Source organism: Epinephelus fuscoguttatus, linkage group LG16 (assembly GCF_011397635.1).
Source record: "Epinephelus fuscoguttatus linkage group LG16, E.fuscoguttatus.final_Chr_v1".
NCBI lineage: Eukaryota > Metazoa > Chordata > Actinopteri > Perciformes > Serranidae > Epinephelus > Epinephelus fuscoguttatus.
The window spans coordinates 2,059,203-2,084,627 of record NC_064767.1 but is presented as its reverse complement, the minus strand read 5'-3'; the positions used below and the strand labels follow the sequence as shown (position 1 = coordinate 2,084,627).

General features: G+C 41.0%; 1 protein-coding gene across 2 annotated transcripts in view; it reads left to right on the top strand.

Annotated features, from left to right (window-relative positions):
* Positions 1-326: 326 nt before the first annotated feature.
* The window catches only part of nckap1 (NCK-associated protein 1), a 51,700-nt gene continuing 26,601 nt past the window's right edge, over positions 327-25,425 (top strand). The window contains exons 1-8 of one of the 2 annotated variants that reach the window (XM_049600308.1): positions 327-664; positions 17,130-17,240; positions 21,659-21,751; positions 21,859-21,915; positions 24,098-24,240; positions 24,364-24,454; positions 24,945-25,082; positions 25,364-25,412. In XM_049600308.1, the coding sequence (XP_049456265.1) occupies positions 557-664; positions 17,130-17,240; positions 21,659-21,751; positions 21,859-21,915; positions 24,098-24,240; positions 24,364-24,454; positions 24,945-25,082; positions 25,364-25,412 (790 nt within the window). In that variant the 5' untranslated portion in view covers positions 327-556. The remainder of the gene's footprint in view (positions 665-17,129; positions 17,241-21,658; positions 21,752-21,858; positions 21,916-24,097; positions 24,241-24,363; positions 24,455-24,944; positions 25,083-25,363; positions 25,413-25,425) is intronic. The other variant, XM_049600311.1, reaches the window with a different exon arrangement.

The following is a 25,425-nucleotide window of genomic DNA, read 5'->3' as shown; positions in this document are numbered from 1 at the left end:
TTTCGGCCAACCTCACCTGGTCTGTCCACACCTCCTGTCAGGTGAGGTTGGCCCACCAGTGACTTTACTTCCTCAGGAAGTTAAAGCAGGCCCACCTCCCCCGCCCACTGCTCAGCACAGACCCCACTCACCCCGGACATTCCCATTTCTCCCCCTCCCCTCTCTTAAAGCCAGAACAGCCAGACTCACCCCACCCATCCCACCCAAAGACTGACACTGGAACCACACTCAAACACTAAATACTGAGTGCAATGCTACATGAGGCTGTGAGGTGTGGTATTACCGAGTGTCCCCTGAACGCAGCAGCAGCCAGCCTCGTTGTGAAAACCAGGACAACTCCTCATCCCTGTGACCGAAAAAAAAGGCAGGCAGGGAGACGGTGGGGTGGAGTACAGGAAGCTGCTGGCCCCGAATATCTGAACATGGGCGAAATCTAATCACAGCACAAATCACAGCGTCTCTCTTTCTTCCCTTCACGAACCAGAGGCTGCGGAGATTTTCTCATATCTGATTTTTTCTGGATTGAATCGGAAGATTGAACCGAAACAGCGAGAAGATGTCTCGGGGAGTGATCCAGCCCAGCCAGCAGAAGCTGGCAGAAAAGCTCACCATCCTCAACGACAGAGGCATCGGGATGTTGACCCGTGTTTACAATATCAAAAAGGTTCGCACACACACACACACAGTTGTGTCCTCACTAACCAAACAGGGCTGGATTCATGATATGGATATGATCTGCACCTGCATCCCAAACGAGTGTCAATATGAACGCTGGAGACAGTGTGAATGCCTGATTAGCTAGCACTGACTGTTGCTCCATCGTTGACGATAGCTAGATTAATTCACCCCTGATATATTGTATATTAGCTTCTGTCAATAAAACGCTGTGTACACAGGTAAATATGCACTTACGTTATCATAAATGTGTCCCCTTAGCATCCCTGGAATCACTGCTAGCCACAAGCTAACGTTAGCTTGCGGTAAAGTGGCCCTTCGGTTTTACGATGCTAACCGACTTTCACTTGGTTTAAAGATAAATGTAGCCACGTATACTGAACAGTATCGTACATTTATATCAATTAAACTCAAACAGAAACTGTCAGATGAAGCTCCCTTGAGGTGATATCGGCAAACACCCAGGCCTGTGTTAGCAGCTAGCTAACGTCGGCTGGTAATGGCGGCGGCTGCTGGCTAAGCTAACCGCCGCTAAGCTAGCACTCGGGCGTCGTCTCTGCTCCACCACAAGCCAAAACACGAAGCACATGAAAACACAGCTGCCCACTGATGCTCACGGTCATTATGTAAAACCAGACAGGTGTGTATGACTTATTGTGCTCTACACCCAAGCGTGCAGCTAGCTACATTTAGCTTGCTGTACTAATGCAAGACGTTGACACGAAATTGACAAGCAGAGGCTGCTTATGATCGATTAACGTGTCGTTTATTCGATTAATCATGATAATAGACAGTCAGAAATATCAGCAAATACTCATCACAACACCAGAATCCAGAAGAATGACTGAAACTGTTTACTTTAACTGACAAACAGTGAAAAACACAAATAATTCAGTGTATTATATGAAAATATAACATCAACACCAGGGCTGCAGCAATTAGTCGACTAATTGATGACTAATCAACTATTAAAATAAACGTTGACTATTTTAGTCACCGACTAATTGGTTTGAGTCATTTCATTTCATATGAAAGTACCCAAATACTCTTGTTGCAGCTTCTTCCGTTCAGATATTGGCAGCTTTACACACTCTCCCATGACGGTGAACTCAAACCCTTTGGTGTGAGTACGAAACAAGACATTAGATGACATCATTTTGGGGTTTGGGAGAGACAGGCTGACATTTTTCAACATTTTAACACATTTTTCGATAAAATGATTACTCGACTAATCAAAGGAATAATCGACAGATTAGTCGACAATGAAAATAACCGTTAATTGCAGCCCTAATCAACACAGAAGGTCAAGCAGCTCTTATCAGTTGTGTGCCCTGACATTATTTATTTAACTTTATATTAATGTAATAATTAATTGATCAATTTACTTAGTGTTATAGCAGACATAGGGTTGCAACAGTATGAGAGGGTACGATAACCCTGTTTCTCAGAAAAGTCTTATCAGTCAGAATGAGACTTAAAGAAATAAAAACAGAACAAATGTTTTATTACTATAATTGAAACTTGACACCATTTTGTAAAAGGAAATGTGTATAAAAAGTCTTCCCTTTGAAAATAATTAGAGTAAAAGGGAGATTCTCTATTAAGCACAGACATATAGGGCTGCAACGGTATGAGATTTTCACAGTATGACAGTCATCTCAGAAAATGCCACAAATATTTTATTACTATAGTCGAAACTTGAAACCATATTGTTAAAGTTAAAGATATATAAAACATCTCCAGTTTGAAAACAACAAAAATAAAGATGATATTCTTCATGCTGTTGCATGTTTTTTTCAATATCATAGAAAAGCAAATATGATAACCATCAACTTTTATCTCACAGTATACCTTAAAACCAGTATATCGCTGCAACCCTACATTTGTGTGCCCTAGCTTTATCCAACAGGTGTTTTGCTCCCTTGAAGTGGAATACATGTAGCAGTTAATTGATTAGTTTATTAATTGTTTTAGCACAGATATACAGGGTTGCAACGGTGTGAGATTTTCACTGTAAGATAACTGTCTCAAAACTTTTATCAGTCAGAATGAGCCTTAAAGGAATGAAAACAGAAGGGTTATTGTTTGTTCAACAAACATTTTATTACTGTAATTTAAACTTGTAACCATTTTGTAAAAGGAAATATTTATAAAAAGTCTCCCCTTTTGAAAGTAACTAAAATTCAGGGGAGTTTCTGCATCCAGTTGCCCTTTAGGGGAAAAAAAAAAAAAGTAGATGAGCAAATGTGCACTGTATGATAACTGTCAACTTTTACGTCACAGTATACCTTAAAATCAGAATATCGCTGCAACCCTACATTTGTGTGCCCTAGCTTTATCTAGCAGGTGTTTTGCTCCCTTGATGTGGAATCCATGTAGCAGTTAATTGATCCGTTTATTAATTGTTTTAGCACAGATATACAGGGTTGCAACGGTGTGAGTGTTTCACAGTACGATAACCGTCTCAGAAAATATCACAGCATTACAGAATTTATATTATTACCAGTCAGAAGGACCCTTCAAGGAATGAAAATGGAAGTTTTATTTTAACGTTTTATTACTTTAATTGAAACTTGAAACCGTTGTGTTTAAAGGAAGTTTGTGTAAAAGTCTGTCTTTGGAAATAACTAAAATAAAGGGAGGATTCAAAGTCCAGTTGCTTGATATTTTTCAGTAGGACAACTGTCAACTTTTATATCAGGGTGTACCTTAAAACCAGCTGCAACCCTACAGACATATAGTGTTTTCATATATTTTAAGCCCCCCTCAATAACATTTATATGACATCTGCAGCTTCAGCATGCAGTTACAGTGCAGGAGACACAGGAATATAAAACATAACACGTATTCATGTTACTGACTCTCGACTGTGTTGCTACACCAATGGTTTGTGTGGGAGGAAAAGAGTAGTGGGTCTGTGTGTGGGACGAGCCTTTGTGCCTGGGTGTGTATGATGAATAAAAGAAAGACGGTAGAGAGAAAGAGGTCAGTCATGTTCTGACAGAAAGTTTAGTGCAGAGTAGAAGTTAAGCTGTGTGAAAGCCCATACTGTTTCCCTTTACTGACACAGTCACTCCCAAAGTAACAGGATTTATTTTGGTGAGAAAATTTAATTCTCAACTTAAACGTGAGTTTATAAATAATCAGAAGTTACAATATTGTGTAATGCAACCTTTATATGGTGAACACGTCTGTGTTTTTGCTCTCTGTGTGAGGTATAGGACAGTATGAGCAGTCAGACACACTCACTGAGATTTTGCTGCTGATTACTCTTCTTAGTACGCCCTTCCTTTCCTCCCTCCTTCCTTCCTTTTTCTTTCTGTCTGTCCCATCATCTTCATATCTCTCCTGATCTGCCTCACCACAAGGCTTCTGAATCTCCATCCAGAAATGCTCTTCATGTGTTTTTTATGCTTTCTTTTACCTTGTGATATGAGAGAAACTCTCCAGCATCCATTAACAACTGCATCCCAAAGCTAGAAATGAAAGAGACGGGACAATAATCTGTGCTGCAGTCACAGAGGTGCTCCTCCTGGACCCTCACTGGCAATTTGGACACCAGTTTAATCTTTTTATTTATGAAATTCCCCCAGATATTCCCAGCTGAAGTCGTCACAGAGTTGTCTCTGATTTATTGTCAGCGGTGTAGCTTAATTAAGTTTCTTAATGAAAACACAGGTGACGGACTGGGTTGTCTTGTTTCTACCTTTGGGAGAAAGTAATTCATGCTCACTAACGGTAATATTATCATCTAAAATCACAGCAATGTTCTTTTCCATTTTAAGCATATTCACTCATTTACACGCCATCGACTAGCTGCAGAAACCTTAAAATCTGCTCCTTAAATTTTCTGTAACAGACACCTTAATTAATCTTGGCTGAGTGGCATTAAAGTTTTTGTTTGCTGTGCTTATCTTTCAGCCAGTGGACCCTCTAACATCATATTTTGTCACAGCGCTTACAGGGTGTTTATTTTCCTTAACCTTGCTTACACTCAGGTAACCCCCATCGTCTCCCAAGCTAGTGTGCAGTTAGCTAAACAACACACACTGTCAAAGTTATCAGTCAAAAAGGAGTGAGGAGTTAAGTTACACATGGTGAAATATTTTTAGCAACTAGACTTAGACTACCAGCAGTGCAGCGTACTGTAGCACCAGATGTTTCCACAGGATGGAGGCAACAGGAACCTCTCTTGTAAAGCTTCATGCCAGGTTCAGACCACACGACATCAGCCTGATTATAGCCTGACACAGTGTGACACATCGTGGACGTCAAAGAGTGTCATGCGTAATAATCCATCGTTTCATCTCATGTAGTGTGTCATAGTAGACGACAACTGACGCTACATCCCGACAGAAAGCCTAGCATGTTTGATTTTCTTCTCCCGTCACAGCCGTCACTTTGACCAATAGGAACACAGAGCGATCTGCTGCCGTGGAAACTGTAGGACAACAACAGCCCAGCCTTTTAGATATTTCCTGTAGGGACGTTAGCACACAGAGTAAAAAGGAAACAGCAGAGGCACTTTATCAACCCGCTGAGTACTGCCATTAGCATCAAGCTAGCAAAGAATGTTCTTTCTTCATAATGGAGGATATAAAGGAATCAAACTCACAGATAGTGTCTGGGCCTTTACTCAGCACAGCCAGATTAGACTACATTAGAAATGGACATTTATTTTCAGACATGGGCCTCTATTTATAATTCCCTCTGTATGTTTATATTTTTATTTTTAATCCCTTCCTGTTTGTCTGTTAAATTTTAGGCATTGCTCAACACTTCCTGTATCTGTTTCAAATTAAAAGCCCCTTATAACCTCGGCTGAGAGAATCCTTTCAATTTCTAAAAAGGCTTTTATTGTGGAACATTTGCAGGAACTTGTTGCGGAGGGCTCCGCACATCTGGTGACTCATAGTATGTTCCTACACTAACAGTTCAGCTGCAACATGAACAGACACAGTGACTGAAATAATAATAATAATCATAATAATAATAATAATAATAATAGGACAAGAATAATCTGATGACATCACACACATTGTGAAAGACGATCAGGGATGATTGGTCGTGGACCAACGTGTAGTGTCATGTCTGTCGGCCAAAACGTGGCACGATTTTATGACTCCACAATCACATTATGTGACATAGTGACTGTTGGAACGGACACAAATGTTGTGTAGTCTGAACCTGGCATTAAGAAAATATTTTAATATTGAAACAGCATGAAAGAGATTTTAGGGTGGAGTTTTTTCTGCTGCGTTAAGTCAGTTTTAAATGATTTAAAAAATACCAGTAAGTGAAACGAACACCACTCTGACACAGTTTTAGGGGGATTTTAAAACTTCAAATAAATTTTATCTTAGCTTTAAAAATTATTTTTCCCTGTCAGTTTAAATAAAGGAGATTTATTTGTGTTTGCTGGACACTCAGCAGGTCTCATTGAAGAGGACATTACCTTCCCCACCTCTTCATGTACAACCAGTCTCCACTGTTTGCCTTTTATTTCCAGTACTGATAGTTTTGTTTTTTGATGATGCAGTGGTTTGTGTGAGATCAGGCTTTTCTTCTTCTGCTGGCTGTGTGGTGCCAACATTTCCTACCGCGTCATGCTGCACACTTAACAGCAGCTGTTTTCTGATCAACAAAATCTGCTCGCCTTTTTTGTTGCCCAGAATACGCTGGAAAGTGAAGCCTGGTGATAGGGTTACTCTACGGTGGCTCAGAGGGGACAGTAGCTGCAGTCACACATGAATAATTATCTACAGGGACAAAGAATTACAGGTTGACATTTAATGAAGGGCAGCCCTGATTACTTAGGGGCATTTTACCCCTCATTTTTAATTTTAAGGGCATTTTTATGAGCTGTTAAGGGCAAGTTGCTGAAGACCTCCATAAATTTCTCACGGTCTGAATGGCACGTTCCCCCAGGAAAAATGCAGTAAAATTAAATTTGATCGGACTGTTGGCACATTTAATATTATTATTTATTCTATTTGATGTGAAGAGACAAAAGTTGGAGTGACCGGGGAAACAAATGTGCAGTCACGCCATCGAGGGCTGCAGCTTTTCTTTGAAAGTAAAGACTTCACCAGGTGCTGCTCTTTGGTTGAATTTACTCCATCAGTGGATTCACCTGTTGGAGTGTTTGGTTTGGATGAAAACCTGCAGACTCTCGCCCCTCCGTGGCGTTACTGCACATCTGTGGTTTAGATGGAAGCACGTTTCTAAATGTGTGTTGTGGCAGAAATGTTTGCCGAGGGATTCCCTTTTCTCAGCGGTGCTCAATCAAGCGCTGTGACTACGCATAAATGCATACAAAAAATACAGAGGAATCTCTGTTATGTAATATGCACTATTGCAAAAACACAGTGAATCTGTTGGTTTAAAGCAGAGTGGGTTCATTACTGGAGAAGTCAGTATTGAAAGGGATCAAATGAGAGATATTTATATCCCTAATTTGCCACATGAGATGAATTTATGTGGGTAAATATGACTGGAGTGTTAATAACTCAGCCATTTTGTCTTTCTGTTGTTTTTCTCTTTTTGGTCCAAAGACAAATCCCAACAGATTAGAAAACAGAAAGATCAACAATGTGCCAGCAGGGGTGCACGATATTGGATTCTTTGCTGATATCCGACATGCTGATATATAACAACTCATTTGGCTGATAACCCATACCGATATCGATATATCCACTTTTACCCCACCTAATTTTAGTGATCATCAAGTCCCTTCTGTCGTGGAATTAACATCATATTATACATGCATACTGTAATCATGACGCCCACCAGCAGATGGAGACATGACGAACTTTTCAATGTATGTAATATTCATTCATTGTAATTGTAATTCATTGGATACTGGCCGATACTGATGACGTGCCGATATTATCGTGCACCCCTAATGTGTAGTTAATCATGTGTGTTAAGTTAACGCATCACTAGAATCATTTAAAGTTACACTTGTAACAAAACACTCGGCCGCTCAGAAGCAATAGAAGTGGCCAACAGCATTTTTTAGTCACTTGGTTTGATCTGAATCACGAGTCACGACATTGTGTAAACCAGAAAGTCCAATATTATTATACTTACACAACTATATTCTACCTAACTGCCTCATCATGAGTTGTAATCACCCAGACGGGTCTGAGTCTTTGATGCTAAGATTTATCACCTAACTGAACAATGAAGCAACGTGATGGAAATAAAGAAGCACCAAAGACATTTTTATTCCCCCGATATGAAATCTATCCCTGAACACTTACGCTGAAAACACATTGGCGCCGCCACATTGTGTCAAGTGCCACCCCTGGCTAGGGTTGCATCGATTCGTGGACTAATGGATGACTAATCAACAATTAAAATAGAAAAGTACTATAAAAGTACCCAAATACTCTTGTTGTAGCTTCTTACGTTCAGATATTGGCAGCTTTACACACTCTCCCATGACGGTGAACTCAAACCCTTTGGCGTGAGTACGAAACAAGACATTAGATGACATCATTTTGGGGTTTGGGAGAGACAGGCCGACATTTTTCAACATTTTTACACATTTTTCTGTGAAATGATTAGTCGACTAATCAAAGGAATAATCGACAGTTTAGTCGGCAGTGAAAATAACCGTTAGTGGCAGCCCTACCCCTGGTACACACTGGACGCGTCACGCTGCAGCTCGTCAACAGACGACCACGCAAAGTTATTGTAAGTGAAACATCTGTGCTTCCTCCTCCTCTACGTTAGCTTAAAATCATGTGTGTACAGCAACTAATTAAACTTGATGTCTCACCTGAAGAGCCGATGTCCAGAGCTGTTACTCGCCAGGCGATATCTTTTTAGCTATTGTCTTTATAACGACGGGACTGTGGGTCATTTAGCTCGGGACATTTCTCGACCTCAACAACAAGTCTCTCCTCATCCATTCTTCGTCACACACGAGACACAGCAACAGCTGCAGAGTTCTCTTTATACGTCCATGGTGAGGAGAGGAGTTGAGCTGCTATAGGAGCAGAGAAAAAGAGCTGCTACGGAAGCTGGTGTGTACAAGCAATTTATTCTGGGGGCTGTGAGGCTGGAAACAGGACAGTGGCGTGAAGTGCCTAGCCACCACCGGTGTGTGGTTGTGCATTGAAATAATATGGGCGTTGCAATTCCGAGTTCTTAAATTAATAAAATAATATTTTTTTTTACTAAAATGTCATGTTGCCAAGAATAATGTTATCGCAAAAATAACCTAAATATAGTGATTTTATTTCAGGGTCATATCGCCTGGCCCTGTCATTCCATCTGGAATGAATGTTCTCATATGAGGCAGTTGTGTTTTGTTTGTATGGAAGCACAAAATGAAAGAAGAAAATAATCAAATGTGATGAATTGCAATACGATTTTAAACCATTTCTCAAGTGACATTCCAGAACAGTTACTGTATTGTGATATATACCATAACCTTGATGTAGAGTTATGATGTCATAGAATATTTCTGCCATATCGCCCACGCTGTGCAACCAAACTCCTCTCAAAGTGCCATCACAGTCCTCGTGAGATACAGCACAGTATAAATAAGTGACTCCTGTTGCCATATGTCCGTATAAATATGACATGATAGGTTCAAACATGCATCAGAGCATCATCAGCAATGAAGCGCCTCGTGCTTCAGCGGCAGGGGAAATCTGCATTGTCAGTTACTAAGCAACAGCCACGGAGCAGAAAAGTGGAGCAAATATTGCAGCCAGTGAAAACTGCAGGGGCCAAACTTTGTCTTCACACTGTTCTGTATGAGACAGCTGACAGCCGGAGTGTCAGCCATATTATTTCAGCCTTTCCACACACTCTTAAAATGGATGTGTTATTCTCAATGAGTGCGTAGGCGGGGATACTACACTTTGTGTTACTTTGAAGACAGCGTGCGTTAGAACAAGTGCAAATATGATCACATGTCGGCGCAGCATGTGCTGTGTTCTATGTGTTGTGTTGAAAAGAAATGCCAGACCGGCTGTCCTTAACTGAACTCTCAGATATGCAGAAAACACCTGTATGAGAGCAGCTGTTTTAAGACATGCATGTGTGTGTGTGTGTGTGTGTGTGTGTGTGTGTGTGTGTGTGTGTGTGTGTGTGTGTGAGAGAGTGTGTGTAGACCAGTGATCCAGCAGTTTGTCTGGGTGGGCTCTTTGTTTTGATTTCTTCTCTTCTTCTCTCCGTTCCAATGCTTCCCCCCTCTCCTATGCAGCAAGGACAAGTTTGGAAGGTTTGCAAAGTTTATCACCTTCCACTGATGAAACCCCACCCCCCCTTCACCCTTCCTCACCTCCCTCCCTTCCTCCCCTCCTCGTCCTCCTCCTGCTCCTGGCTACCTGTACTGATCTGTTGGTCCTCTCCTTTGTCCCTCACTCCTCTTCATGTTTGAATCTGTAACGCTGAGACTAAGGCTGGGCTCCATTCACCAACCCCAAATGGAAATTCAGTGTGTTCTTCATTTGCTTATGAGACAGCTTTTACATGCAAATTGTTTTTTTCCGTAGTGCAGATACTTTACCAGTTTACTAGTCTGCTAACAGCCAAAACTAGATTTTACTCTCTGTTTTTTGTGAATACCAGAAATGTGTCACAATTAAGTCACATGACTGCGGCATTTAAATATGCTGATTTGATCTATATGTGGCTGCAGTGTGACTCAGAGCTCCCAGAGACAGTTCAATGTTCAATCTGATGATCACAAACATGGAACATATTTATTTAAAATGTATGTCTACTGTGATGACTCATAACAATGATATATATGGATGTTATATTGTTTATCGGTTTATCAGTAGGGGTGTAACAATTCACAGATTTCACGGTTTGGTACAGCGAAAAAAGTAGAAATGCCAAAGAAATTTCCTTGATTTTTAAATGTATAAAAATTAAAAAATTAAGATATATTGGGCTTTTTTTTTTTTTTTTTTTGTATAATGGGCCCGTTAACCTACCGTACTATAAAAAATACTAGGTTGCTTTTGACATCAGAGCGGATAATATCTGTCTTTTCTGTCGCCCACTGGGAGTCAGCGGCGAGTTGCTACGTCGCATGAGCTCTCTGAGCTTTTTCAGTCTAATTAATACATGAATAATCTGTTAAATGCCACAGCCGTATAAACACAAGCTAAACGGCTGTCACTAACGTACCTTTGTCTTCACACAACTATGGTTAAATGTGATAAGACCAAAGGACTGGACGGAGGCCATCATCAAAAATGCTCACATGTGCAGCGCACACTTCATATCAGGTTAGGGAAAAAGTATTTCCTGTTGTAGGGATGAATAAGGTTATGTGTATTAAGGGTTATCATGTCCACCTCATCAGAAACTGGGGAGGGATTAAGAGGAAGATTGGATTTCTCTGCAACGCTAACTTTTTAGCACATTAGCTAACGTTAGCTTCCATAGCAAAACAAACAAGTGTGGTCCTCCTTTGTAAGACTGGCTTCCTGTGACATCATCCATCCACTGAGTGAGAGCATACGGGTCGGCCAGTCTGGTCCCGTTGGTCAGTGTTTACTTATTCAAGTAACACTGGCGGTCCCGGAGAGTGAGTGACCTGACATGGTGCGTTGGTAAATTCAGTCTGACGCTCTACACTAAAATGAGAGCCCTGTTGGTGGAAGAAACGCAGCGTTATATTTCTACATGGATGAACCAACGGTTGATTAAGATAGAAATACATTGCTAGCATTACTGGTTTTTAATGCGTACCGAACTGAAAGCCTCGTGCCAAACAGTTCAATGTGAACACGTGTGTTGTTACACCCCTATCTTTTTAGTAGCTACCAGCTAATCATCACTTAACCACTCATATGAATGTCTTTGAAGAAAGTCTTCTTCATAAATTAACTGATTTGGCAGTCGATTCATCATCTACGGCTGCATCATGCCAACAAGCTCCTTTATAGATGCAGGTTTAATCCTAAAAAGTATTTTTGTGAATTTGTTTCCAAGCTCCAAGTTCAACAGTGCTGACAAATGCAGAAGGATGAGTGAAGATCATCCTCCTGCCAGCAGGCAGTCCAGGCAGTCAGCCAGCTCTCAGTTGTAGTGGTTCTCTTGTGGTTCTGTTCCTAATCACGTGAAGCCCTCCATTCTTTGGAGCTCTTTAGTTTTTTCTTTCTGCGTCAGTTAATCTGTCCATGTGAAAATGAGAAAGCTCACACTGTGAGGAACGACACACAGGAAACTAATTCATCTCAGCGAGGACAAGTATGTTTCTGCGTGGTTTACGGAGACTCTGAAGGATCACTATAAAGGTGCCATGGGGTGTTGGAATATTTCATCCAGTAATGAGTAGCCTTAATTAGTTTTCAGATGTAGGTTTTCTCTGGCCCAGCTCTACCCAGTCCAGGGTCCCCTGCCATATGTTTCAATGCGGGGACCCTTTGAGAAGCTCAGCTGTTAATTGCTGCCCGGAGTGGAGAAACGATGGTGGAGGCGAGACTAAGGTCTGTTCTGGTATCCAGGCAACAGTTCCCTTACTCCTCCCTGACCACTACTGATTCTCAGCTTATTCCCATGCCCCTTCCCTTCATTCACTGCGTCCTTCCTTCCATCCATCCTTCCATCAGCCCCCACCCCACCCAAAACCCAGCCAGCCAGCTTATTGCACTAGCCACCACCAGCACTAATGGGCAATGCCACGCCATGTAAATGACAGAAAATGATCAGTCAATCTTCATGCTTTTGTCCTGTGATGCCAAGCAGCCACACAGCCAATTCTGTTCTTTACTTCTCACAGTAAAATAATTTAGTGAGTAATGTAGTTGAAGCTAAATCTACTGGTGACGCTGCAATGGTGTGGCTATATCTGCGAAAAATAAGATCTCCAGTATGTTAGTGTAATAGATCCAAGGTTTTTGCATGTTTTAGCCCATTAATTACAACTCATGTAACTTACTGTACATTACTGCCAACCATTATCTACAGCATAGGTGTTCACATTAAGTGTTTGTGAATGTGTTTTATCTCTTTGTCAAAATCACGTCACTGTCAACCGTGAGGCAGTTCTGAGATCAGACAGTGATGGCAACTGTTCATTTTGTTGCCTACAAGTGATTGTGGGAAATTCGAGCCCAACATGAAGAGTCAGCTGCTGTACAGCATCGCCTCCACAAACTGTATCGTCAGAAAATCAAACCAGATGATCAGAATAATGTGAGTGTTGGTAGTTTCTTGTAGGGGTGGGCGATGAATCGAATGTAGTCGGTGTATTGCGGCTTGTTCCACGTGGGATGATAAAATGACTACCACGAACATCGATTTTAAATTGCAGCGTCATTATTTATTAAACCACCGGCGTGAGATTCACTTTGGCGTTTTGGTTCTTTCGCTGTCTCCTTCTGACACACACACACACACCAAGAAAGACTCACAGATATGATTCGTCACACTCCTCCAGGCATCTCTCTCCTGGGCAACAGTGTGTGAGCAGGCGGAGCTTTTGTCTAATCTGCAGGGCTCCAAACCGCTACTATACAATTGGATTTGCAACCATGGAGCACCAGTGCAACTTGCAAATACTAGTAATATATAAACTGGAGAGCTGTTAGTTTGTTACTTGTTTACAGTGAGTACATTTCTATATTTAACAGCACCGCGTTAACAGTTTAACTTAATGAGTTCAACATTAGTGTGAGCAGATGAAGCATTTATCTAATCAGCAGGGCTCCAGACCACTTCAGTCACACTTTGCAACCGTGGAGCACCAGTGCACCTTGCAAATACTAAGTACTATACTATAATATATGAACTGGAGAGCTGTTAGTGTGTTTCCTGCTTACAGTGAATACATCATCACATTTAACGACATCGCAGTAACATTTAAACTTAATGATTTCAACTGTAGTGTGAGCAGGTGGACCATATGTCTTGGTACCTGCAGGGTTCCAGACCGTGAAGTCACATTTTGTGACCATGGAGCACCAGTTCAGTTTGCAAATACAATTAATATATGAACTGAAGAGCTGTGTTTAATGGCACTGTGGTAACAGTTTAATTTATTAAGTTCAACAGTAGTGGAGAGCAGACGGAATGTTTATCTTTTTACCTGCAAGGTCCCAGACTGCGAATGTTACGTCACATTTTGCGACCATGGAGCACCAGTGCAACTTGCAAGTACTATTAATATATGAACTGGAGAGCTGTTAGTTTGTTTCTTCTTTACGTTTAACGGCACCGCGGTAACAGTTTAACGTTCTGCTAACTGCTCACATCTAACTGTTGATTAAAACAACATCACCACCTCTGGCTGGGACGAGCCAGATGCTTCAAAATAAAAGCACCACTTTTTTTTTTTATAACAGTACTTTATTTAACTTTATTACAACAGTGGCTTCTCAGTTACTTTATTGTAACTGTAGTTCATTTGATAATTTTGTATTTTAGTAGACTGCAGTAGGAGATTTCAAAATATCAAGATATATATCGTGTACGGCGATACAGCATAAAAATATTGCGATACTGTTTTTGAGCCTTATCGCCCAGTCCCACTTTCTTGCATTATAAAAGGTTGCTGTCTTGGATGTTGGAGCTTCCTACAATCATTTGAACGCACCAACAAGTAAGTAAATAAATCAGTTAAGTTCATGTGTAGAGTACCTTTCTAGAGCAAGTATTATAAATTTGAAAACAACAGCATAAGATCAACAAGAAATCATCAGAAGGTTTTCAGGCTTTACTGTTAAAAGTTGTGCAGCAGCCTGAAAGTCTAAAGCTGTTCTGAGTTTGGGCTAAAACATGGGAAACACTTGTACAGTCCTTTCAGTCAGCATACCAATGTTATGTGATAACCGGACAGTGTTTTTTATCCTGCAGTTCCCCGGCGTGAGTCAAAGGGTAACTACATTTTTAGTGGCCAACGTAGAGACTAGTCTGTTGTGTAGGGTGAGGCTAGTGGTGTGTTGTCATCAGAAGAGCACTGTGTTAGCAAAAACAACAAGGCTTGTGCTTTTGCAACTGCATGGATTTAACAGTCACATCTTGATTCCTTGCTTCTCATTTTACATAGTTAAAATTCAGCCTGCCTCTCACACACCTAAACAGATTTTCTCGGGCCCGTAGCTGTTGAGTAAACACACAGCGGCGGAGATTTTAAGCGTCGACGGCTGTTGAAATTGGAAATCTGGTCAGGTGTGAGAGAGGTGGGCGCAAGGAAGCAAGCTGAGACTTGAGGTCCAGTCTGTGTCATTGATGGGTTTTGAAATCATGTCGGTGTTGTATGTTTTTCTGTGTCAACCCTCCCTCTCCCAAGTGTCCAAGTGTTCTGTGTGCGAGACCCTGCAGTAGTGGGTGTGTTTCAGACCCAGCTCTACCAGAGCTCAGCATGCCTGTTTCTGGTGTCATAGTGCGTTCACTAGCTTCAGCTACAGACACACAAACTGAACTGGGGTTTGGCGAGGTGGCATGATACATGTTGTGTAGGTGACGTTGCTCGCAGGGTAGGCTATCCTTGCTTTTTTTTTTTTTTTTAACCTGCCGAATAATTCTTCTAGTGAATTAAACCTATTTTACACCTGCACCATTTTGCATCCCATGTTGAAATATAGCGGATGTAAAGTGGCAGCAGATGTGTTTCCTCTTTAACTTGCAGGTAAACTGGCGAAAGCCGCAGCAGTGGCTCTGATATGAATTTGTAGTGGTTAATCTTTAAATTTAAAGGGCGGGAGAAAGGCTCTTTTTTTGCACTGATCTCTGAGGGTCGAGGGTTTTCAAGTCACCAACCACACCCATCGTCAGTCGTTGGGACCACGATGCAAACTGTGACTGCTGTGAAATACTTGATAAGTCTAAATCTCCACTGCTACATGTGAACAACAGCAGAGTTTTCAGGAGGCGTCTTATTGTGTTTTGATACCTGGGTTGTCAGTTACCTTCTGTGCTTGTGTGAACTAGCATGTGTTGCTGTTTTGCGGTTTCATTTTGTACTGGCCTGATGCTGGAAACGTTTCCGCGCCATGCAAACTGAAATCCAGGTTCCCGGTTGTGGTGCTGTTAGCGTTGACATGTTACTGCGGGTACAAACATTACATTTAAAGCATAGCATTTTGTGTTGTAGTTTTTTATTTTGGTAACTTCATGTTACTTTTTATGGCTTTTCTAAATGTGTGCTTCCACTTTCTAAACTTAAAACCTTAAACCATGAGGAACTGAATCCTCAGAACGGTCACTGACCTCTTCTAGGATTGTTCCTCTGTGTTGGCAGCCAACAGACTTTATGCATTCACTCTGTTTATGGCACATGCATGGACCACATCTTCCTCACCATTCACGACTACACTTCCCATGATGCATGAGCGCTGTTGCTTCCTGCCAGAGTCAAGGCAATCAGGCAGATGCTTAGAGAAATAGATGAGAATATGTAGCATATAAAAATAAGGCAGCTCTGCAGGTGTAGTGGAATAATTAAAGTATGGCTCTCTCTCTCTCTCTCTCTCTCTCTCTCTCTCTCTCTCTCTCTCTCTCTCTCTCTCTCTCTCTCTCTGACCACTTATCTGTCTCTCTTAAATCATTTCTCCGTGTGCCCCCTTTACTTCAACTCTCCCTCTTTCCCTTTCTCTTCCTTTTTTTTCCTCTTCTGTTTCATTCAACCCCTTCTTCATTTTACCCGTCCATCACTCTGCCCGTCATGCAGTGGTACTAACCGGTGATGGCACAGAGACACTTGAGTGTGAAACTGAAACCCTCTCATTACCTGGGACTCTCTCAGTGGTTCTCAGCCTCCTGTGTGCTGTGGATAACTTTTGGCAAAGCGTAACTTATGACGGCAGGAGAGGCTGCCATTTCTGGATGATCACAATGACGCTAATTATTAGAAGCTCAAATTTGTTTACTCCAGACCTGTGATCATAACGAGGGCCAGCAAACATGCGCAGAGCAAGTGTTTGTATTTTAAATTTCAGGGCAGAGCTCCCTGACATCTCTCCGCAGCTCAGCAGGTGAGAACCACTGATCAATTCAGGCTCTCGTTCAGTCTTTTACAACAGTTGAAGCTGGTTTATCCAAACATGAAAACCACAGACTTCCAAACTTAATTCAGCAAAGTGTAAATCCACCCTGTTGATAGTTTTTAATCTCCTTGTTGACGTGCATCTTAATGTTTAATCAGACTGCACAGGTCACCTGGCAATCAAGTTTGCGTGTGTTCGTTTTCATGTTTTGAACATGCCTCTGGTCCGAAACTTCACTAAATGTCAGTGATGTCAATATTTCATCCACCTGAACCCCCTCTCACATCCCGGGCCGGGATAAACCAGTTTTCACTCTGAGCACTAAATGTTCCCCTGGTGATGACCACACATCTAACATGCCTGACCATGAGGAAAGAAAATGTTAGATCCATAGAAATAACAGTCATAAATGCTGAAATGTAAGCAGTGGAGTGCATGCCATGTTTTTGTTGTGTACCTTCTCACGTCCTCCTCTCCTCTCCCCTCCAGGCATGTGGCGATCCCAAGGCGAAGCCCTCCTATCTCGTTGATAAGAACTTGGAGTCTGCGGTTAAATTTATTGTCAGGAAGTTTCCTGCTGTGGAGACGCGGAATAATAACGTAAGTGCAGCTGCATGTGCGTCTGCCCTGTGTTTTTATGTCGTGAAGAGGAAGAGGATGAAAGGATGTCTGCACTGGTGTGATTGATTTAGCTTCACATGCTTATCTTCAATTTTTTAATCTAGACTGGAAGTTTATTTTTTCCGCATCTAGTACTTTAAAAAAAGTTGCGTTTGAATCTGAGTTCAGCAGATCTGGAAAATGTATAGAAAAATCTGTTGTACTAAATTCCTGATATTTTAATGTTGCAAATTATGCAATATTACTAAAACATAATTATCAATCACAATATCCAGTATTATTTAATTAAATGATTATTCGTGTTCTCTTTTAATCATCACAAATGATCAATGTATTGATTCGTGGATGCCAAGTATAGACTTTTAAAGAATATATAAATTATTAAAATTGCAATTGAATTAAACTTTTGGTAACCTACTATAATAAAAAAGAAATATTGTATTTTTCAGTCTCCTACATACATTTAGCTGCAATTAAAATGAAATGAGATGAACAGACTTTGCAAAACTTGTTAGATAAAACTGACTTTTTTTTCTCTGGGGATATAATTTGAGATAACGTATCGTTCTATAAGCCATCGCAATACTGCAAACATTTTATTAGTATTGTGATGATATCGTATTGATGGGTGATTCCAACTGAAACACTGAATTTCTGAAACACTGAGAAAACAAAGCAACTTCTCTTTTGTGAAGTTCACACTTACAAGTGTTTAAGTATTTGAATTTATAGATAACTGTGATCAAAAGTGAGTCGAGTTCCTTTTTTGATTCAACAGAAGTTTTAATTACTGATCAAATCAGCAGCAGGAGACACCCAGAAATATTAAGTGACAACATGAGTTTGCTCACTCTAATTGTTTGGATTGATTTTTGCTGCAAATTCACTTTTATTTTCATATGCAGTGTTTAGTCAATACGATACACAATACGATATTATCAAAATAATCAAGTCGCAATTAGGGATGGGCAACACAAGCAAAAACACTATTTGAAAATCATAGCAAGTATTCGACAATTTTTAGAATAATCCGCCCCCCCCACCCGAGCCATGCACACAGAGATCCATTCATCTTTAAAGGCCCGAACATACTTGGGCGGAACGGACTCCACGGAGGTCCACGCGGACTCAAAGCGGACGTCCGCAAGCCCTGTGCGCGCACACCAGTGACTGGTTGGCATGTATTTTTCACATCACAGGGATTTTTCACGGACATTTTTACGGGAAACTACAACGCAGAAGTGCGCTCGACTATGACAGCCCGAATGACTGCAGACATACCTCACGGAGTAGTAGTCTCTGCATGTTTCTCCTGTTTGTAGAAGAGCATCTCACACCGCTGTAGCAATCCTAGACTGCCCTCGTGCGGTTAGGAGCTGAATTGCATGTCAAATAAAGGGGGGGAAATAAGACAGCGAATAGTAATAGTCACATTAAAAAATCGATTTTTCAAAAATAAAACGACTATTTGAAAATCGTGACCCATCCCTAGTCGCAATATTTTCCTCAGCAACAGTTTCTGACTCACAGGGTGGATAATTGACCTGTCAGTCAGATCAGAGAGGAGCAGCTGCTGCGAGTGAATGCAAACTGTTAGACCTAGCACAATGAAGTTTCACCTTCAATGCACCTGATGTTCTGCTGCTCGAGTTTGCTCTGTGCTCCAACAGTGTGGTGCTATAAATAACTGAGCCGACACATTAGAGATGCACCATATTGGATTTTTTTCCCGATATCTGATATATTACAACTTCTTTGGCTGACAACCAATACCGATATCAATATAGCCACTTTTTCCCCACCTAATTTTTAGTGATCAGCAAATTTCTTATGTAATGGACTTACCATCATATTATACATAAATACTCTGATCGTAAAATGTGTTTAATATTCATTCATTGTGCAAAACAAGAAAAGGCATGTTTGCTGATTCTGTTCTGCATTTTAAAGCCGATATCAGCCGATACCCACGACGTGCTGACATTATGGTCCCTCCCTAGTACACATGCTCCAGTAGTGCTCCTAATCAACGGTCCTGCTGCAGAAATAAAAAATCTATTTGCAGCGGCAGACGTTTTATTCAGGGTGGGACGGCAGTGAGAAACCCTGCATGTACCGTTGTTTGATAGTTTGTCACACTTGTACAAAAATCTCTTTAATAACAAGACTATTAGCAAATTGAATCTACATTAAATTAAGTACAATTGTTTGTGTGTGTGTGTGTGTGTGTGTGTGTGTGTGTGATTGCACTAAACTGAGTCATTGCTCATCAAATGTTTCTTTCAGCTTTACTTGTTAGCTTAGCTTGTAGCTTCTGGCCTATGTGTTTATGTCAAATTGTCATTTAGCAAACAGCACTGTGCGTGTGTGTGTGTGTGTGTGTGTGCGTGTGTGTGAGTGTCTAGCTAACTGCTTTATTCAGTATAACTGTGCAGAAATTGTCTCTTACGTTGTTTTCTGCTTTGTTTCTGTGTTTGTTTGTGTTTTGCATGCTAAACTTGGCTTATTCCGGACTTGTGCTTTTTGGTAAGTTTTTGTATCTAAGTTTCTGTAACTTTTGGATTTTAGTTCACGTACCTTAAGTTTTATAATAACGTGCTTTTTGTTTATTTGTTTACCTGTTTTTAAAGCTGTTTTTTGGAGTGTGTTTTTGCTTTGCTCTGCTCTCCCTCCTCTCTGCTGGCAGCGATTTTACTTTCTATCCTTCATCCACTGAGTGATTGTGTGGCTGGTTAACTACCTGGTTTGCCAGCTGGCTGACTGCTGGTTTGTTAGATGGCTTGATGACCGACAGACTGGCTGTTTAAAGTGACTGGCTGACTGCCTGCACGAAGGAGTGTTAGGGAGCAGATGTAGTGATTTGTTGTGTCCTTCAGTTCACTGTCTATTCTTAATGGTTAGTCTCTGTGCTGATCTGACATCCTTATCTGCCTCCGTCAGTTGGCAGTGGCGTGGACTTTGGTCATTCCAAATTCTGCAGAAAGGGCAGAAGACCCTCTGATCGCCCATCCAGAATTTAAAAATATTGTCTTTGCTTGACTGTGGGTAGAGTAAGAGAGGTTTAAACTCCTTGGTGCAGCAGCAGTGTCACACTTTTATCATTTCTCACACCTTTTCCACTTTATCTCGTGCACCTGCACCGGTTAAAGTTACACTTCTGACCTGAGACACACACACAGCTTTGGAGCTGGGTTACATTTACATACAGTGTGCTTTAGTCATGTCTGTCATGTAAATAGAAACTGCTTCTTCCAAGCTAAAGGTGATGCCTTTTATTCCTCTTTATATATCACAGCTTGTTGAAAGATTGAAGAGACGATCTTTGCAAGCTGAGCTTTTATTTAAGTTTGGGTTTTTAAGAACACGTTGCATCCACAGCTGAACTTTTCCAAACATCAAGAAGCACAGTAGAAGGTTTTGTCTTTTAATGCTTCTTCTCGTTTCTGTCTTTAAACTTTGACTTTGAGAAAACGCAAATCAAGACGCTATTGGGTGGACGGTCTGGGTTTGCACTGATAGTCAGATTTTACTTTGGTCAAACATTTTTAGTCACTCTGCAGCCGGGACGGTGATCGTCAAACACAAGCTGCTCTTTAAAAAGTCTGAGCACCCCAGATTTTATATTCTGATTCTCTTCCCAAACATAATAGCTCTTAAAAATTTAAGTGAAAAAATTCCTATTGAGCAAATTAAAAGTAAACCTAACATGCTGATGTCGCTGCATCAGTGCGCCGCAGCAAAAATCCAAATGAGGGAAATGTTGAACCAAAGTAAAATGACTTCATGAACGTTTTCTTGTATCTAGTCATCTGTGTTTCTCTCTGTTTGTCTTAATGAAAGAAGAGCTGGCTAAAGTTCTGCCAGCTCCAGTATCACTGAATTATTCAGCGTCTCATTTATATCAGTCTGCTGTTAATTTAGTCAAAATGAAGAGAAACTATAATTAATTAGGACAAGATCCGATAAACTGTATTGATCCCTGAAGGCAAAGAGATGAGTTGAAGTAACAGATATGCAGATACTCTTCACTCAAGTTCAAAAAAACAAGTGTGGATGATGTGGGAGAAAATTATTTCCAGAGCGTATATGAGAGCATAACGACTTGGTAATTTTGATATAGCTGAATATGTAGTTGATAAATGTGCATGAAACATTTCAGCTCAGGGAACAGAACGTATCAGCTCATATTAGGACTGATTCGTCAGCGCAGCCTTAAAACACAGAGAAACAAAGTGTAAGGTTTATAAAACACCCACTGAAAGACAAAAAGAGAGATCCAGTAAATGATGGCAGATACTCTTTTAGGTTTGACTGATATTCATATATAGTTATTGTCCTGTAAGTTGTAGATTATCTCACGACCTTTTTGTAACTGTGTGTACGCTGCCGTGTTACAGCAACAGCTGGCTCAGCTGCAGAAGGAAAAGTCAGAGATTCTGAAGAACCTGGCTCTCTACTATTTTACCTTCGTAGACGTCATGGAATTCAAGGTGGGAAAACACACACACGCATACACACACACACCGACAGTACACTGTGAAGGATTGTATGGAGGTGATTCTGATGGAGGTGTTTATATTGACCTCTTAATCAACAGGACCATGTGTGTGAGCTGCTGAACACCATCGACGCCTGCCAGGTCTTCTTCGACATTGTGAGTACAAAACCTGAACGAGACGATGACAAATCGTCACCTTTTGAGAACAATGATCTGTCTGACATTTTTATCAAGACTAAGTTATTCATACATTCTTATTCTGTTATAACTTATTAACATTATGTGAGGTGTTCTTATGAGTCACATGCACTTTTGGACATTTTATCTAGAAAATAAAAGGTTCTATCGCCATCTATTTCTCCATAGAAAGCTTTAGATTCAACATTTTTTGTACATGTAGACACTGTTACACAAATTTTATGTTTTCAAAACAAATTATAAGTAAACTGTTCATGTTCCTTGATTTGATGCGTTCCTAAAGCCCATTTACAAAGCTGGCAGGATGTTTATACGTCACACTGACAATCACTTTAAGGTGTTTGTCGTTTTTGTGTATGAAAGAGACTTGTTCCACAAATAATCTTTACCATATGGAATGCAACAACTCTGAAGCTCCGTATCTCAAATCCTCTCAGAATGCAGATAGGACGTTATAATTCTCAGGTGGCGACATATTCTCAGTGGTCACTTTATTATTTACTATCTTTGAAAAATAATGTTCTCCGATACACCAGCTGAGCCATAAACTCTTGCTGTATAGATAATGATGCATTAATCAAACAAGCTACACCGTTTAGTTAAATTAATACCTCTCTGAAAGCGTTCACAAACAACTGAACATTTTAATCTTTCTAACTGTGGAATTTGTAGCAGACCTGTTGGACTGGATTGCATTAAATTGTACAGGTGTACCTTATAAAGTGGACATACATTACTTTTTATCATTTTGTTGCTACTCTTTGAGAATACTCTGTCACCTGCCATATCAAGTGGAAAGGTACGTCAAGATTAAAGTACAAATGTTTGTATGTGTATGGTTTTATTGCAACAGAGAACGAAAGTACGCAATTTAATCTACATATGCAAATCAACACATGGGCAATACTTCTTTTAGAGGTCAGGGTTTAACATGAATGTTTTTTTAATTGCCCAGTTGAGCTAGCGCAGGAGTCAGCAACTTCTTTAATAATATCTTTTAATATCTCTAACCACACAGTGGCTCCCCTGCAGTGGACTGTTTATGATTATTTGCCACTTTAACTTTGCAGAGTTGGCGGTGAAAACAAACAAATCTGTCCGCCGTTACTGTCGAATTTTTCCCTTTTTTGGATTTGGAATCCAAGGTTAGCCTCGCTAGGGAGACTCAGAACGAGTTCAGCACCATTGACATTTTGCTAAATTTAGAGGAAAAGGCGGCAGGTCGTAGACGTGTGACGCTCATTTTAGTGGACAAAATGTCGAAACATTTTTTTAACTGGTGGACAGGCTACACTACGACGGAGTATTAGGGCCACATTGAAGAAAAAAAAATTCTGAGATTTCGAGAATAAAGTCGAAATATTACGAGAAAAAAACTCGTAATATTTTGAGAATAAAGTCGTAGTTTTTAAGGAAATAACCAGCAACAAACAGAATATCAGATTGTCTTTCATGTTGTTGTAAGTAGCCTACTTAATTAGGTTCGGGAACCGGCACCGTGCCGGTTCTGTGTCATTCGAAACTCCGGGCCCAACTCTGCCCCTGATTGGCCAGTCTGACATTCTTCATAATACATAAAGAACGTTAGTGAAACACATACGTTGGTTTGGGGACAAGTTAGTGGTCACGTTACTCGTTCCACATGCGAAGGACCCCGGACGCATAGCCTACAGTAAATACACCGGTTGTAGCCTAAGTAACTTTTAACGTACGTGAGTCTTTGTGACTCTTGGCTCTTGTCCCCTAACTAACGCTTGTTTCTGTTCCACTAACAATATTTTCACATGATTAAGTCACATCCCGTTATTTCCTCTGTAAACCATAACGTTACAGCAGCCTACAAGCATGCTGTGTCAATAAATCAGCTCAGACACTGTTAGAAATGTAATATTTAGCCTAATAACATCATGCTACAGCAGTAATACCATCAGCTTTAGTCAAATGGCTCTAGCTCTTTTTTTACCAGTTTTTACCAGTTGCTGGATCGGGCGAGTGAGTTGCTAGATATGACAGGTTGCTTACACATGCTTCTCGAGATATTGGCTTACATTCACCTCATGCTTATAAAACTGTTGCTGTCAGGGTTGTTTTCTCCGCTGCGGGGAAGTTCACTGATTTGTCTCGTCTTCTTTCCTGTCAGACGGTGAACTTTGACCTGACCAAGAACTACCTTGACCTGGTGGTGACTTACACTACACTGATGACAATACTGTCCCGCATCGAGGAGAGGAAAGCCATCATAGGACTGTACAACTACGCCCACGAGATGACGCACGGAGCCAGGTGACTGAAACACACTCAGGTCGATGAGAGAACGACCACAGCGGGACGTTCAAGCTCTTTAAGCGCTGTAAACTGTCTATGGTCGTGGTCTCTATGGTAACCGTGGTACTGTGTGTGTCGTAGTGACCGGGAGTACCCCAGGTTGGGCCAGATGATCGTGGATTACGAGAACCCTTTGAAGAAGTTGATGGAGGAGTTTGTTCCACATGGAAAGGTAGAAGAACTGTTGCTGTAATATTCAGTGGTGTGGTCTCTCACATTGTTTTTTCTCTTGCCTTCTGTAACTGTGGAGACAGAAACAAGTCATATTAAACTGAACTGAACAGCTCGGTGGAAACAGAGCTAAAGTTCAAGTGTGGCTGCCAATGGTTGTGGAAATTTCTATGGATCAACCAACCAAATGACTGAGCGAGCTGCTGGTTGTAGTCATGTTGATTTGAGCCATGCTGCACAGTGCAGTAAAAATGCGGCATCAGATCCATCAGTCAGTGAAACAGTTTTCTGCTCTGTAACTGGGGGCTGAAGTCTCGACTTAATTAAAGAGAAAATAAAGTGAAGATTTAGACACCTCCACCGCAGTTGTTCCTGCAGACTGATGCAACACAGTGACACATGGTGATCAACTCGAGTGCCAGAAAGCTCACCTCCTGTCTCTCCTCCTGTTTCTCCCTCTTCATCCCTTCTCCTTCTGTCTCCTTCTCCAGTCTCTGTCAGATGCACTGATCAGTCTTCAGATGGTTTATCCCCGGAGGAATCTCTCCGCTGACCAGTGGAGGAACGCCCAGCTGCTGTCTCTCATCTCTGCTCCCTCCACCATGCTCAATCCTGCACAGTCAGACACTGTTAGTATGACCACGCTGAATATCTGCTGTTGAAGGGAACGTTTTAAATTAAACGTCCAGGAGCTCATGTTTCAATATTTACAGATGAAAGATTAAAAGTACATAATTTAAAATCTGTGGTGATAGCTTGAGCCTGAGCTTAATGAGGCATTTAATCCATACTCATGTATGTGTGCTCCGTAAACCTCTGTGACAGATATTTGCCTCTGACTGATTCTAACTATGAAAGTCAGCTGACATCATGTCCTGATGATCTGCTCCTCACTGCTGTCTGTCTGTAGATGCCGTGTGAATACCTGTCACTGGACGCCATGGAGAAGTGGATTGTTTGTAAGTGAAACGG